The 12946-nt window shown below is 31.4% G+C and overlaps 1 protein-coding gene across 1 annotated transcript in view; it reads right to left on the minus strand.

Moving 5' to 3' along the window:
- LOC129219117 (membrane-associated protein Hem-like) overlaps nt 1-5968 on the minus strand; it is a 109109-nt gene extending 103141 nt beyond the window's left edge. Inside the window, exon 1 of the mRNA XM_054853437.1 lies at nt 5799-5968. Within this exon, the coding sequence (XP_054709412.1) occupies nt 5799-5903 (105 nt within the window). The 5' untranslated portion in view covers nt 5904-5968. The remainder of the gene's footprint in view (nt 1-5798) is intronic.
- Nucleotides 5969-12946: the final 6978 nt, after the last annotated feature.

Genomic DNA, 12946 nt, shown 5'->3' on the forward strand with positions numbered 1-12946 from the left:
AAATTTAAGAAACTAATAAAATTACTCTTAAAAACATATGTGTATTTATGATAGAACTAAAAAGTAATTGAAATTATTTTGAACTAAGTTTTCAAACAGTATAATAATTGTTGCAAGAATAACAATAGTGAAAGAATAGAAGTAATGTAGTTATTCTTATCTAACTAATTGACATATTTATGCAAAACAGATGAAACCATTTGACATCCATTCATAAGGAGCTTTTCTCTAATCTAAAATATAGGTTTTAATGAATGAATACAGCATTTTAACAATAAAAAAATAAAAATATTTACTTAAGTTCACAAGTTCTTTCAAATGATTTCAGTATGTAACGAAAAAAAATCTTAGATTGCTTTTGCAACAAACAACTTTGAATGCAAGAAAAAAAAAAGCAATTAGTTAATATCAAAATATATAAAAGAATACAACTTGGTTATAAAATTAAAAAATTACTTAAGTCTGAAGAAAAGAAAACTTTTATAATCTGCGGTGACAACAAACAGTATAACGGCAAAAAACAAAGTTCTTTTAATTGAAAGTTCTATTTTAGCAATTAAAAACCCAAAGAAGTAATAACTTTTAAGCTTTTATAGTATTAATTTTAAAAACCAAAGATTTCTTCTTGAAATCGTGATTACAGTACGCTAATTACTTCGAGACAGTGGGATAAAGGCAACGGAGCTAAGGCATTAATGAAGCCTTCCTCTTTGCCTGTATGGTTGTTTATTTTACGTAGCATTGAAAGCGTAAAAGGACGTTTAGATGGTAAACTTTTGTAAAAGTCAGGGAATGTTGCAAGTCACTTCAATTCTGGATTTCTTTTTCAAATACTTTAAAACTTTCTTAAAACTTTAGCGATTGTATCAGTTAAATTAAATGTTAAATATTACTGGCTTATTAAGCTTTAGCAATCATAATTTTTATAGCATTCTCAATTTTGTGCTTTCTAAATTAAATTTGAGCAAATTTTTAATAGTTGAGATAGTGATGTGCATGAACACATTTTAAATACCCATTTCACAAAAAGTTGGCTGGTATGACACTGCGGTTCAACTTTTTTTTAAAAAACATGATTTTTATCCTTTTCACTTTGTTAAGATGGTTCATTTTGGTTTGGTCTTAAAGATCAGTTTCAGCTGTTAACTTTACACTTAGTTGTGTAGTTAAAATTGTCATGTATTTATTTATTTTTTTGAATGGGGAGGGGGGGGATAGTTTATTCAACTTATTTTTTCCAAGAATAATATTTCAATTAAACTTCAACTGAAGCAATTCTAGATCTTTAGTTATTCTTTTTCTTTACTGAATTTCTCCACACATATATTAATATATATATGCTACATGTATATATTTATTAAGAAATTGTACTCACTTGAATTAGGACACTATACTCACTATTAACAGATTACTTGAAACACAAAAGGTAAAAAGTGAAAATATATTATGGGCACCCATGATTTTAAAAATGAACCTATGTTTTTGGAAAGCAGAAGTGCTTGGAACCCGTTTTCATGAGTGGTCAGCGGGACCCAATATTTTAGCAACTAAGTAGAAAATGTCTAAGTAGTAATAATTTTAGGGCATAATCAAATTTAATCTAACGAACTGATGTGTGCATCACATGACTTCCTTTTACTCCAATTTAATGTCATTTCCCCATTATTGGCAATTTTAATGTGATTCAATTGTTTACTTTCTAAATATCACCAACAGTAGCCATATTAAAACCAAATTTAAAAACAAAAAAAAAACACGGCAAAATTTGTCACCAAGTCAGCGACAAAACTTGGCGACCAAAAGACTGGCGATGTATCGCCAAGTGTCCGACAAATTATAACTCCACTTGAGTTTACATCGAAATTAATGATTTCCCCCAAAAGGGCAAAAGACCCCCTTAGGAACATCCAAACGCAACCAAAATTGAAGGTGCACAACTAGATCCCACTAGAAATCTACGTACCAAATTTCAACTTTCTAGGGCATACCGTTTTTGAGTTATGCGAGATACATACACATACACACACATATGCACATACATACATACAGACGTCACGAGAAAATTCGTTGTAATTAACTCGGGGTTCGTCAAAATGGACATTTCGGGTGTCTGTAGGTTCCTAGGCGTGTGGTGCGGTCGAAAAAAAAACTAAATATTCATTCCGGGGTAAGAAAAATGGAAATTAAGGTCGATTTTTGAGTGAAAATTTTTTCGCGAATACAATACAATAGAGAACCAATTATCCGGGAAGTTCGGGACCATCGCTATCCCGGATATCTGAATTTCCCGGTTTTCTGAATCGCTAAAAAGCTCTGTTGGCCGATTGTTAATAAAACTTAAAGTACTATAATAAATAGCAATACATATTAAAATAAGAAGAAAACAGTTCACAAATGCTTATAAATACTATCGAAATATTAAAAACTGCTAGTGAAAGAATAATTGAAACACCAAAAAACTTCAAGTTATTCATAAGACCTGAGACCCTCACATTCAATCTGAAAAAGAAAAAAGCCACCACTTTTCGACGTTTTAAAACGGGAAAAAAAAAATAATAAAAATAAGGGAAGGGCTGGAAAAAAGTTTTTGAACGGAAAATGTGGGATTTTCCTGCTACAGTGAAACCTGTGTATAACGATACTGTCTATAACGATAACCTGTCTATAACAATTTTTTTTTTTTTTTTTGCCCCCAGCAAAATGTCAGCATGAATAATCAAACTGTCTCTAACGATAACCTGTCTATTACGATACTTTTTTTAGGTCCCAACAGTATCGTTGTAGACTGGTTTTACTGTATATTGTATAAAAAAATTTGTTTTCATGAACGCGTTTTTTTTTTAAATTTTTTTATAAAGATTTTGTGTTTTTGATTAAGGTGGTTATTAATAACTATTGCTTTTTGCAATATCAATAGGAATTTGATTTATGAGTTCTTGCAGCCTTATTACAGTCATGCGTTTAACGATTTCTAGATTCCATGATTAACTATCCGAAAAATTTGCGAATCTGGTTTTCGGCGTTTCCCGCAAATTTGCTACACAACTGACGCTCTAAACGGCTTTTTTTAAAGGCCATTTAATAAAATATTGCATTAGAATTCGACAATATTCATTTTTTCATTTCTTTAGTTTTCAATTAGAATAAAACACGAAAATTTCCGACTTAAGAGTACTTCTTAATTCAAGAAAACATTTCGGAAATTTTGCACGCGTAAAGGTTAACCCTTTGAAGTTCGTTTTCGTAAACATTTTCACCAGTTTTATGTAAGTAATATGGTATTTATTAAGAAACAGTTTATATTCTGTTAGGTATTTCAAAAAAAAAAAAAAAAACTTAGTTTTACAAAAATTGCCGAAAATGCATATTTTTAAAAAATGGCGGTAGAATCTGCCGCCATTTTTTAGCTGCTAGGCTGCTAGAAGTTGCCGGTTTTCTGGTTTCCCGGTTTTTTGGTTCCCGGATAAAAGGTTCTGCACTGTACTTCCTTTTTTGAAAAAGGACAATTTCATCTTGAGATTGTGATTATAGTATGGAATTCTTAAAGTGGTTAAAGTTCATGATAATTTATGTTACTTTAACAAGAATGCTAATTAGTTTAAGATAAAGGCCTAGTCTAGTGCAAATAGAGACCGTTTCTTCCCTGGCTGTAATGTTTTTTATTTTACAGCCTGAACTACTTAATAGGAAAATTCAGGCTATTTAAAATAAACAACCTGGCAGGCAGTGAAAGTCTCTATTGGTGAATCCAACTATAAGTTCAGGTTCACTAAGTTGGCCTCTAAATAAGAAAAAGCAAAGACAATCTGAGCATAATTAATTTTTACTTATTACTTCCTTTTACAAAAAATGAAGAATTGAATTCACAAAAAGATTTTCAGTCAAAAATCGGCCTTAATTTCCATTTTGCTCACCCCCGAATGAATATTGAGGGTTTTTTCAACTCAACCACACAAAGATAAGTGCCTAAGAACATATAGACATGCAAAATATCCATTTTGACGATTCCTAAGTTAATTACAATGAGTTTTCTCGTGACGTCTGTATGAATGTATGTGCATATGTATATCGCATAACTCAAGAACGGAGGAAAATCATTGTTAATTTCAATGCAAACTCAAGTGGTGTTATAATTTGGCAAGCACTTGGTGAAAAACTCAAAGCTTTTGGTCGCCAACTTGGCGAGAAATTTGGCAGGGGGGGGGGGTTTAAATATGGTTTAAATTTTTCCACAATTGGCGATATTTAGAGAGCTAACCATTAAATCACATTAAAATTGCCAATACTGGGAAAATTAATCAGAATGAAACGTTTTTTGTTTTTGCTTTGGTTTGCAACAAACTTGGGGTGAAAATATGTAAAGTGTTACTTTGCTTTCTCCAAGTCCAAGGCAATATTATCATTAAATTAGCGTAAAAGCAAGTCATGTGCTGGACACATCAGCTTTTTCAAAGATAATCTGCAATTAATATGCAGGAAAATACAGCAGTTTGGATTTTTGACGCTCTACTGTATTTAAAGATTTAGCTAAAGCAAAAAAAAAAATTGTATTTAAAAACATAGCACAAAATTATTCACGTAATTTTTAAATGACCATAAAACTAATGTGCTATGCTCAAAAAAAGGAGGGGCAAACTTATTGATAATAATTCTTACCGAATAAGTTCTATATTGACCAATAAAATGTAAATGTAAATTTTTTAAATTGTTAGAGTTCAAGTTTCATAGCTCATACTGAACATGATGAGTGCTTAACTTTCAACAAAAGTGTGGGAGCCCTATAGCATTCAGAATTTATTTCCGCTACCAAAGAGCCTGAATTCAGTCAAACATGTGAAAGTTCATACAAAACTGAAAAGAAGTACAAGAGCTGAGCTCCGGTGCAAATTAAGTCCTGAACATGACTCTATGACAGTAAACGAACATAAATAACAGTTCATTATAAAATCCAGAAGCAGTTGAGATGAAAATTATGTGTTCATTTAAGTAGCAATTGCACATGGGTATTCAAATGTTTGGTCATTAGCATGGGTGCCACTTTTCAGTACTGAAAACAAAATTGGAAGGATAGCTGAGCTTCAATTAAGAGGCCTTTGTTCATTAATTTTTGGAAAATTTTATGAGGGAAACGCCTGCACAGATTTTTTTATATTTTTTTAAAGACAAAATGAAATTTAGTCTGCAGTACTGAAAATTAATACCCATGGCATTTGAGAATGTGGGAAATATGTTGAACAAAATTGGCTGCGCATAGTGAATTTTAAGCATTTTTCAAACCAGAAGAGCATAAAATTACGATTTTTTTGATGTACCAACAATAAAATCCGGTTTTGTTTAACATAAATATGACACATCCAGTGGTGTAGGAAAGGGGGTGGCCCTTGCATCTGAAACTCTCTTGAAGCTCAACATTGAGCTGCAATAAAAAAAATTAAAGTTAGTCCATTCCACTAAGAATACATTTTTCATCATCTAATCAATTTGTAGTGCGTATGCAAAATTTAAATCAAATTATTTCTGTTTAATTAACGCTTCCAAGTCTCAGATTAGGCTGATTTTAGGCAGGATACCCCTCTTGAGAAATTTCTAGCTACGCCACTGGACACATCAAACAATCAAAATGAAACACTTGAGTAATAAACTTCAAATAAAACATATATAAAAAGTGATCGTAACTCCAGTAACTAGAAGGTGAAAGTCATCTGTGTAGCAGGTGTCAATATATTTTCAAAATAAACTTTATCCTCATTTTCATTGGAAAGTAATGCATTTCCGCTTTATTTGCTACGATTACTAACCTTTTTTATATTGTATATACGAGTAAGTAAGCCAGCGCCCCTGTCACATAATACTGTTAATTTTTCAGCGAGCTTTTGTTGACTTGGTAAAATTGACCGAGACATGCTGCCTAATGAGGAAAAGCTTTTTAAGTAGATTGCAAAGTGCAAATTTCCTTCAATTTACATCACGTATTTATCATACCGATCGGTTCAATAAGTAAACGCTTTCGCTTCTGACTGACAGATGCTTTGTTGCCACTTCTACAAGAAACAATGCACTAAAAAGAGCAAGTAATACAGGAGAGCGTAAATGAACTGCATATTGCATGAGTATTAAGTCACGTGACATGTATAGGGTGGTCAGCTTCTACACACCGTAGTGACGAACGTAACGTTCAGAGACTCTGTTTCGTTACAGAACATGAGTTTTAAACGTCTAATAATCATTTACTTTTGGTTTTAAGGAATTTTCTGAAAGAATAAAACTTCTAGGGAAGATTCATGCAAGTGGTTTTTGAAACTAAATTACTATAGTGTGACGAAGACCCCTTTTACACGAGGACTGCTTTCCGACATCGGCTGGCAGACATGTGACGTCACAAGATCAGAAGCATATGCGGGCGGGAAGCATATGCAAATATCGTAACCGGTTCGGTGTTTTGACAGGGCGTCTGCTCTTCTTTGTTTATATTTATTTCCGTTGAATCTTCTGTTATGGGATACTTTCACGTGACGTCACAGCAGGTTTGTTGTGCATAAGACACGTGACTTTAGCATAGGACACGTGATCTATGCAGCTTTTGCTGCTTTGTTTTGGAAGTCATTGCTGACCACCCAGCTTCAGCTACTTGTCATCACCAGTGAAAAATTGGGTAAAACTAGCATTTTATTAGTCTCGCCGTAATATTTGAAAGATTTTAGAACAATAGAAATACATGATCATTCTGAAGACTTCAGCAAAATTTTTTTGATGCATACGAAATGAATATGATTTGCAAAACCAATGAAAGGCTTGGAAGTTGGTAAAGAAAAGTTTGTTTTGAACCAGCATGTAAGTGAACTACGAACGGAAATAATGAAAAGTTATTTTTCCTGAGATTTTGCACCGTATTTTATTTATTTTTTAATACATTACAGAAGAATCATGAGATGATATTAAGTGTTTAACTAAGCAAACATCCTTATAAAATAAAAAAGAACTGCAGGTGATCAAGAATAAATAGTTGATTTTTTGTTCCTAACCAATACAACCCAGATAGCATTTTTTGCTTGCAGCAAACTTGCAACAAATTTGCTTTGCGATTCTGCAAACTTGCATCAAATTGGATGAGACAAGTCTACAAGTCAGATGCAAACGAGATGCAAGCTTATGCAAGCCTTGCTTTCCCCACGAAGTGAACTTGCAGCAAGTTTGTCCTGCAAGTCTTATCAAGTTTGCTGCAAGTTCGTTGCAAACCAGTAGGAAAGTCATTTTTGTGGTATCAAACTTGCTGCAAGTTCAAAGCAAGTAAAGCTTTGCTGTGACAAGTTTGCTTCAAACTGAGCTTTGTCATATCAAATTTGCTACCAGTTCATATCAAATTTGCATAGCATTCTTTTGCTTGCAGCAAACTTGCTTTGCAATTCTGCAAACTTGCATCAAAATGGATGCGACAAGTCTGCAAGTCTGATGCAAGCCTTGTAGTCCCCACGAACTGAACTTGCAGCAAGTTTGTCCTGTAAGTCATATCAAATTGTTGCAGGTTCATTGCAAATTTGCTTAGGTGCATCAAATTCTGCAAACTAATAGAAAAGTTTGTTGTACCAAATTTTCCACAAATTAGTGAATAAGTAGCCATTTTTTTAACAAAAAGTATTGTGAACCCACTGCAAACTAGAACATACTTTTATTGCATTCATTGCAGAAATATTTGTAATCGAACAATCTTTATTGTATTAAAAATTTGAATTTATAATACTACACTCCTTTGAAAAAAATCAGGTCTCAAAATTAGTAGTGTTTCTAGCAAACAATTATTTTAGTTTTAGCAATAACTATAGAAAAATATTTTACACCTATAAAAATATAATTAAATTAAACAACGAATATTTATGTTATGCATCCAAGAGAAGTTTTTAATAGTTTGCAATAAGTTTACAGTACCTTTGATCTGATTCATGAAAATTTGATACAACAAAACTTTTATGTTTTCAGAAAATTTGCAGAAATTATAACGCAAAGCTAAACTACTGCTAATTTTATAAAAAGTTTTTCTCTAAACAAATTCTCACTTGTTTTTTAATAAAGGATTAAAACCTTTTCAAAATTTTATATCCCAATTTACACAATGTAATACAGTAAAACCTGTGAAGTTGACCACCTGTCTAAGTTGAACGCTTTTTTCAGGCACGGAATTGGCCCTTATCATATAAATCTACCTTTGTAAGTTGACACTTGTTCAAGTTGACAACTAAAGTAATGCACCGCAGGTGGTCAACTTATACAGGTTTCACTGTACTAGCTTTATTTACCAATTAAAATTTTAATAGGGCATTTCATTTTTCTTTAACAAAAATTCTCATGTATTCATCGAATGCTGTAAATACAATGTTAATTATATACAGGTGAATGTAAATTTAAACCCAATTTGCAAGTAAATTTGAAGACTTTTTTTAAACTTTATTATTTACTATGTAGGATCTGATTCAGGGGTAAAAAGTTTGCTAATCTGTGATCATACATTCATCTAATTTTATGAAGAACAGTTCATTATCAAGCAGATGAACACAAAACAAATCCCAAATTCAACGTAACATTATATTATTATTAAATAAATTAATTTGTTTGTTTTTGGATATTGAATTGGCATTTAGTTCACGGTCTCATAGCGACCTTCTAACAAATTTGAGCACAGGAAGTTAGGTATAGGTCAAATTGTACAAGTTACACCGAATAACATTGAATTGATACAGTAGACTTCTCCAGAAATGTTAATTTTTGATATTATTTTAATAAAATATACTTGTTAAAATGTACAATTCAAACTAAATTATATGGAGAATAAATTACTAGTAAATTATTTTTTGGACGTTTTTTTTTTCTATGATATACAAATATGGCACAAGCATCAATTAAATAAACTTTTACTCTAGGGAGACTTTTCAGTTTTGTAGTAACTCTATTCTCAGCAAACACAAAATAAATTTAAAAAGACAGTTATAATAAATCAATACAGACTGTTTATTAACAATAATTACAAACAAATTGTCCAACAGTATTTACAGAATATTATAATACATCGATTCTTCACACTTTTCTTCATGTCTTTGTGTCCTAAAATAAAAAAAAAAGCATTGTAGAAAAATTGTAAGTTTTACTTTCATTAAAGAATTCTGCTAACAGTAGTCTTAAAGACAGGCATAAACTGTAGTTCCCCAGTTATGAACCCTACTCGCATTAAAGGGGCTACTTGAAAACCACCAATTGCTAATGTTAACTTAAAGAGAAATATATTTTTAATGCTATATTTGCATTTATTTTCAAATCTTTTTTCAATGGAGAGCTTTTGTTACCACACAATTTCTGTTTTTTACTTCTATTAAAAATGAAGAAGAATCTTTGCTGGTAAGTTTTATTACTTTTGGAGACGTTTTCACTTTTGAAACATGTTTTAAAAGAAAAATTAGCCTTGTATTTTCAAAACTATTTAATGCAAAAATAATCGATAGCACTGAAATGCAAACTAGACCCGTTAAAACATTATGGTCCTGTGGCATTAACATAAGCGATCATTTTTACAAGATCAGGAACTGATTTACAGATCCCCAAACTCTGGGCGCAAAGCAGATTAAGCCTTCAATAGAATGAACAAGCCTCAGCTATTATGAATAGTTTAAAATCCCAGTACCAAAATATAATTTTTCAGATGATAGCAAATATAAACAGTGAGTGAGAAGCTTCTTTTAAAAGTACATCATATGAAGCAGTGAGAAGCGAAGGGATGTAAGTGGACATATGCAAGTTTTGAATAAAATGACTTTAAAGATAACGTCCTAAGTGGACTAACATTGATTTCTTTTAAAGTCATGCTGTACAGCAGCACCTTCCAGGGTTAGGATTGCCAACCTTGGAGAAACAATTTGACAAGCATCTGTAGCAGGGTTGGCAAGATTTTAGACACAACAGCAAAAGCCACGGTTTTTACCGTCCTTTCCAAAACTACATTTTTTGAGAAACTATTTTGTGAGAAAATATCAAAAACAGAACAAAATGCATCAAAGTTATGTTTTATATTGAATATTCATTCAATGGTGAACATTCAAGTAGAAAAATATATGTAACTGAATGATACAGCTAATTCTAATCTAGTTACATAGAAGTTGAATTCATCATTAAACATTCCAAATTGTACACTTTTTTTTGTTTCATAATAGTAACCAAACTTTTTGGCATTTATGCACGTGTGTAAAAGAAAGTGTTCAAAATATAGTTCAATAATTGACTGAAATGCAATAAATAGTTACATAATGTATATTATATTAAAATACAAATTTAAAAAAAAATGCACAAGTTTTAAAATTTTAGTGAATGTATTTAATCAATTTAATATTCTTTAATCTATCGTAAAAAAAATGTTAAAATATCATGTAAAACTTGAACGCAAAAACCATTAAAAAAATATTCTTTTTTTTCCACCAAAAAATTACATTTAATAACTTTTTTCTGAGTTATAAATGGAACTGAAACTAGTTGTCTTGGTAGTGCAGTGAATTTCTTTTCATAACTCTACCAACTGTTACTAAGAAAGTTTTTGCATAATAGAGTTATGGGCAATTTGTTTAAGTAAAATATTTATTAATGAACCTTTCAGAGAAAATACAAATACTCATTAATTAAAACTTATTATTATTTATGCATGATTAATATTGCAGTAAATATGAGTTAATTTGATTACACTTTTAGCTTTAGCATACTTTGACAGATTAGTGTATTTTTGGACGGTAAAAACCGCCTGTTCTGTCCGAAACCAGTTTTAGACAGTCCAAAACTCAACCCTGATCTGTGGTGAATTTGAGGAGCAGCTCGGTATTTTGCATAAAATTCAACAAAAAACTAACTTTAAATCTCAAAAACACTTATCTAAAATTATTTTTGAGCTACAATAATCAGTTTAAACACTAGCATAAAAATAATTATTTTTTACTTAATAAGGCAGTTTTAAGCGCTATGTCATGCCTCATGCTTTTGAACCCTCGACTGTGAAATGCGGAGCAAAATAACTTTTTTTGCAGAGCTATGGAGTTATGCAATCTCACTGTCTCATATGGAAGTTCAAAATTTAATTCAGCTAAAGTATGAAAATAATAATAAAAATTAAGTTCAACATTGATGGAATTGCTGGTGAGCATGATGAAAATTATGTATGAAAGAACCTAACCAAGCACCAAGTACCTAACAAAACACCTAAGAGAATAACTAAAAGTAGGTACAGTAAAACCTGTGAAGTTGACCACCCTTGTAAGTTTACCACCTGTCTTAAGTTGACCGCTTTTTTCACGCACAGAATTAGCCCTTATCATATAAATCAAACTCTGTAAGTTGACCATTAAAGTAGTGCACCGCAGGTGGTCAACTTACACAGGTTTCACTGTATCTGCAAACTTAAAAAATCTTTACTAATAATAAAGCTGAAAGTTCCTCTGCCTGCCAGGATCTCTGTGACGGGCATAGCGCCTAGACCGTTCGGCCGATTTTCATGAAATTTGGCAAAGTTAGTTTGTAGCATGGAGATGTGCACCTCGAAGCGATTTTTCGAAAATTCGATGTGGTTCTTTTTCTATTCCAATTTCTAGAACAAAATTTTCGTTAGATAAACGAGTAAATTACGAAATTATCATAACATGGAACCGTAACATGGGCACAAGCCCATTGGTGAGATACGAAATTATCATAACGTAAAACCGTAACATGGGTACAACTGGCGAGAAAATTCACCATATATTATTTGTAAATATACAGGCGAACCAAAAGATCTTAATTTTTCTATTACGGGCAAAGCTGTGCAGGTACCACTAGTACTGAATATTTCACGTTTGTTGAAAATCTTTGATTGAAAGAAGACATACTTAGTTTTAAGTAAAATTTAGAAATGATAGTTTAATAGCATAATATAGCCTTCACATTCCCCATAAATAATAAAAAAAATTAATTTGGTGAGTTTTCCTCAAAGCAAAAATCCTGACTTGTCAACACCTACTTGTAGCATTCCCCCACACAAATTGTAGGATTTATTACTTCCAAACAAGCTTAGGTTTGTAAACATGTGCGAACAAAAGCTTACTGAAATAACATACAAATTAAAACCTTGCAATAGCTGTCATAAATCCTGCTGAAATTTTAAATGGGTAATTGGTTGGTCTAAACTTGATAGGAAGTAAAATGAAATGACAAGTTTAAAATCTGATTTTCAATGCATACTCAAAAATTTTTGTGTTTTCCCCCCTTTTCTTTAAAAATTCAAGCTGGCATATATATTTGACATAGCCGAAATGCATTAATATAGCTTACATTGTAAATGGGATGTATATATAAGATTTTCAAAAAGAGCTAACCTCATATACAAGTGCATGATATTCTTTTTTAATGTTATTTTCAATTATTTACTATCTAGTCAGTCCAATTAACTTAAAAGTATTTATAATTAATGCACTTATTTAAAAAAAAAACAATCATTTTTACCTCTAAGTGTTTTTTGCCAAACATTAATTACATTTAAGTATTATCTATGCACACCTATTTGACCCCTAAAAGTAAATTGAAAATGAATATTTACCTTGAAAGCAAATAAGAGGGGAAGTAATTATTCTGCTGCTGAATACTTTATATAAAGCCATTCAATAAAACTTGGGAAATATGATTGGTTGCGGTTACTAAGATATGGTAAACATTTTTGACTAGAGGTGCAAGTTTACACTGTGAAAGACTGTTACTAGTCAAAAACCTGACAACCCAGCTTTAAAAAATCCTATGTATGAAGTTTATTAATAAAAATAAAAATGTTGTACTCAAAAACTCACATTATTTCTTGATGCCAGCTTCCATATATCCTTATACACCCTTTGACAAGCAGCTATAAAAAAAAAAACATAAGAATAAACAACAGGACATGCTATATTTGCTAATACAT

This window comes from Uloborus diversus, chromosome 3 (assembly GCF_026930045.1).
Source record: "Uloborus diversus isolate 005 chromosome 3, Udiv.v.3.1, whole genome shotgun sequence".
Classification (NCBI taxonomy): domain Eukaryota; kingdom Metazoa; phylum Arthropoda; class Arachnida; order Araneae; family Uloboridae; genus Uloborus; species Uloborus diversus.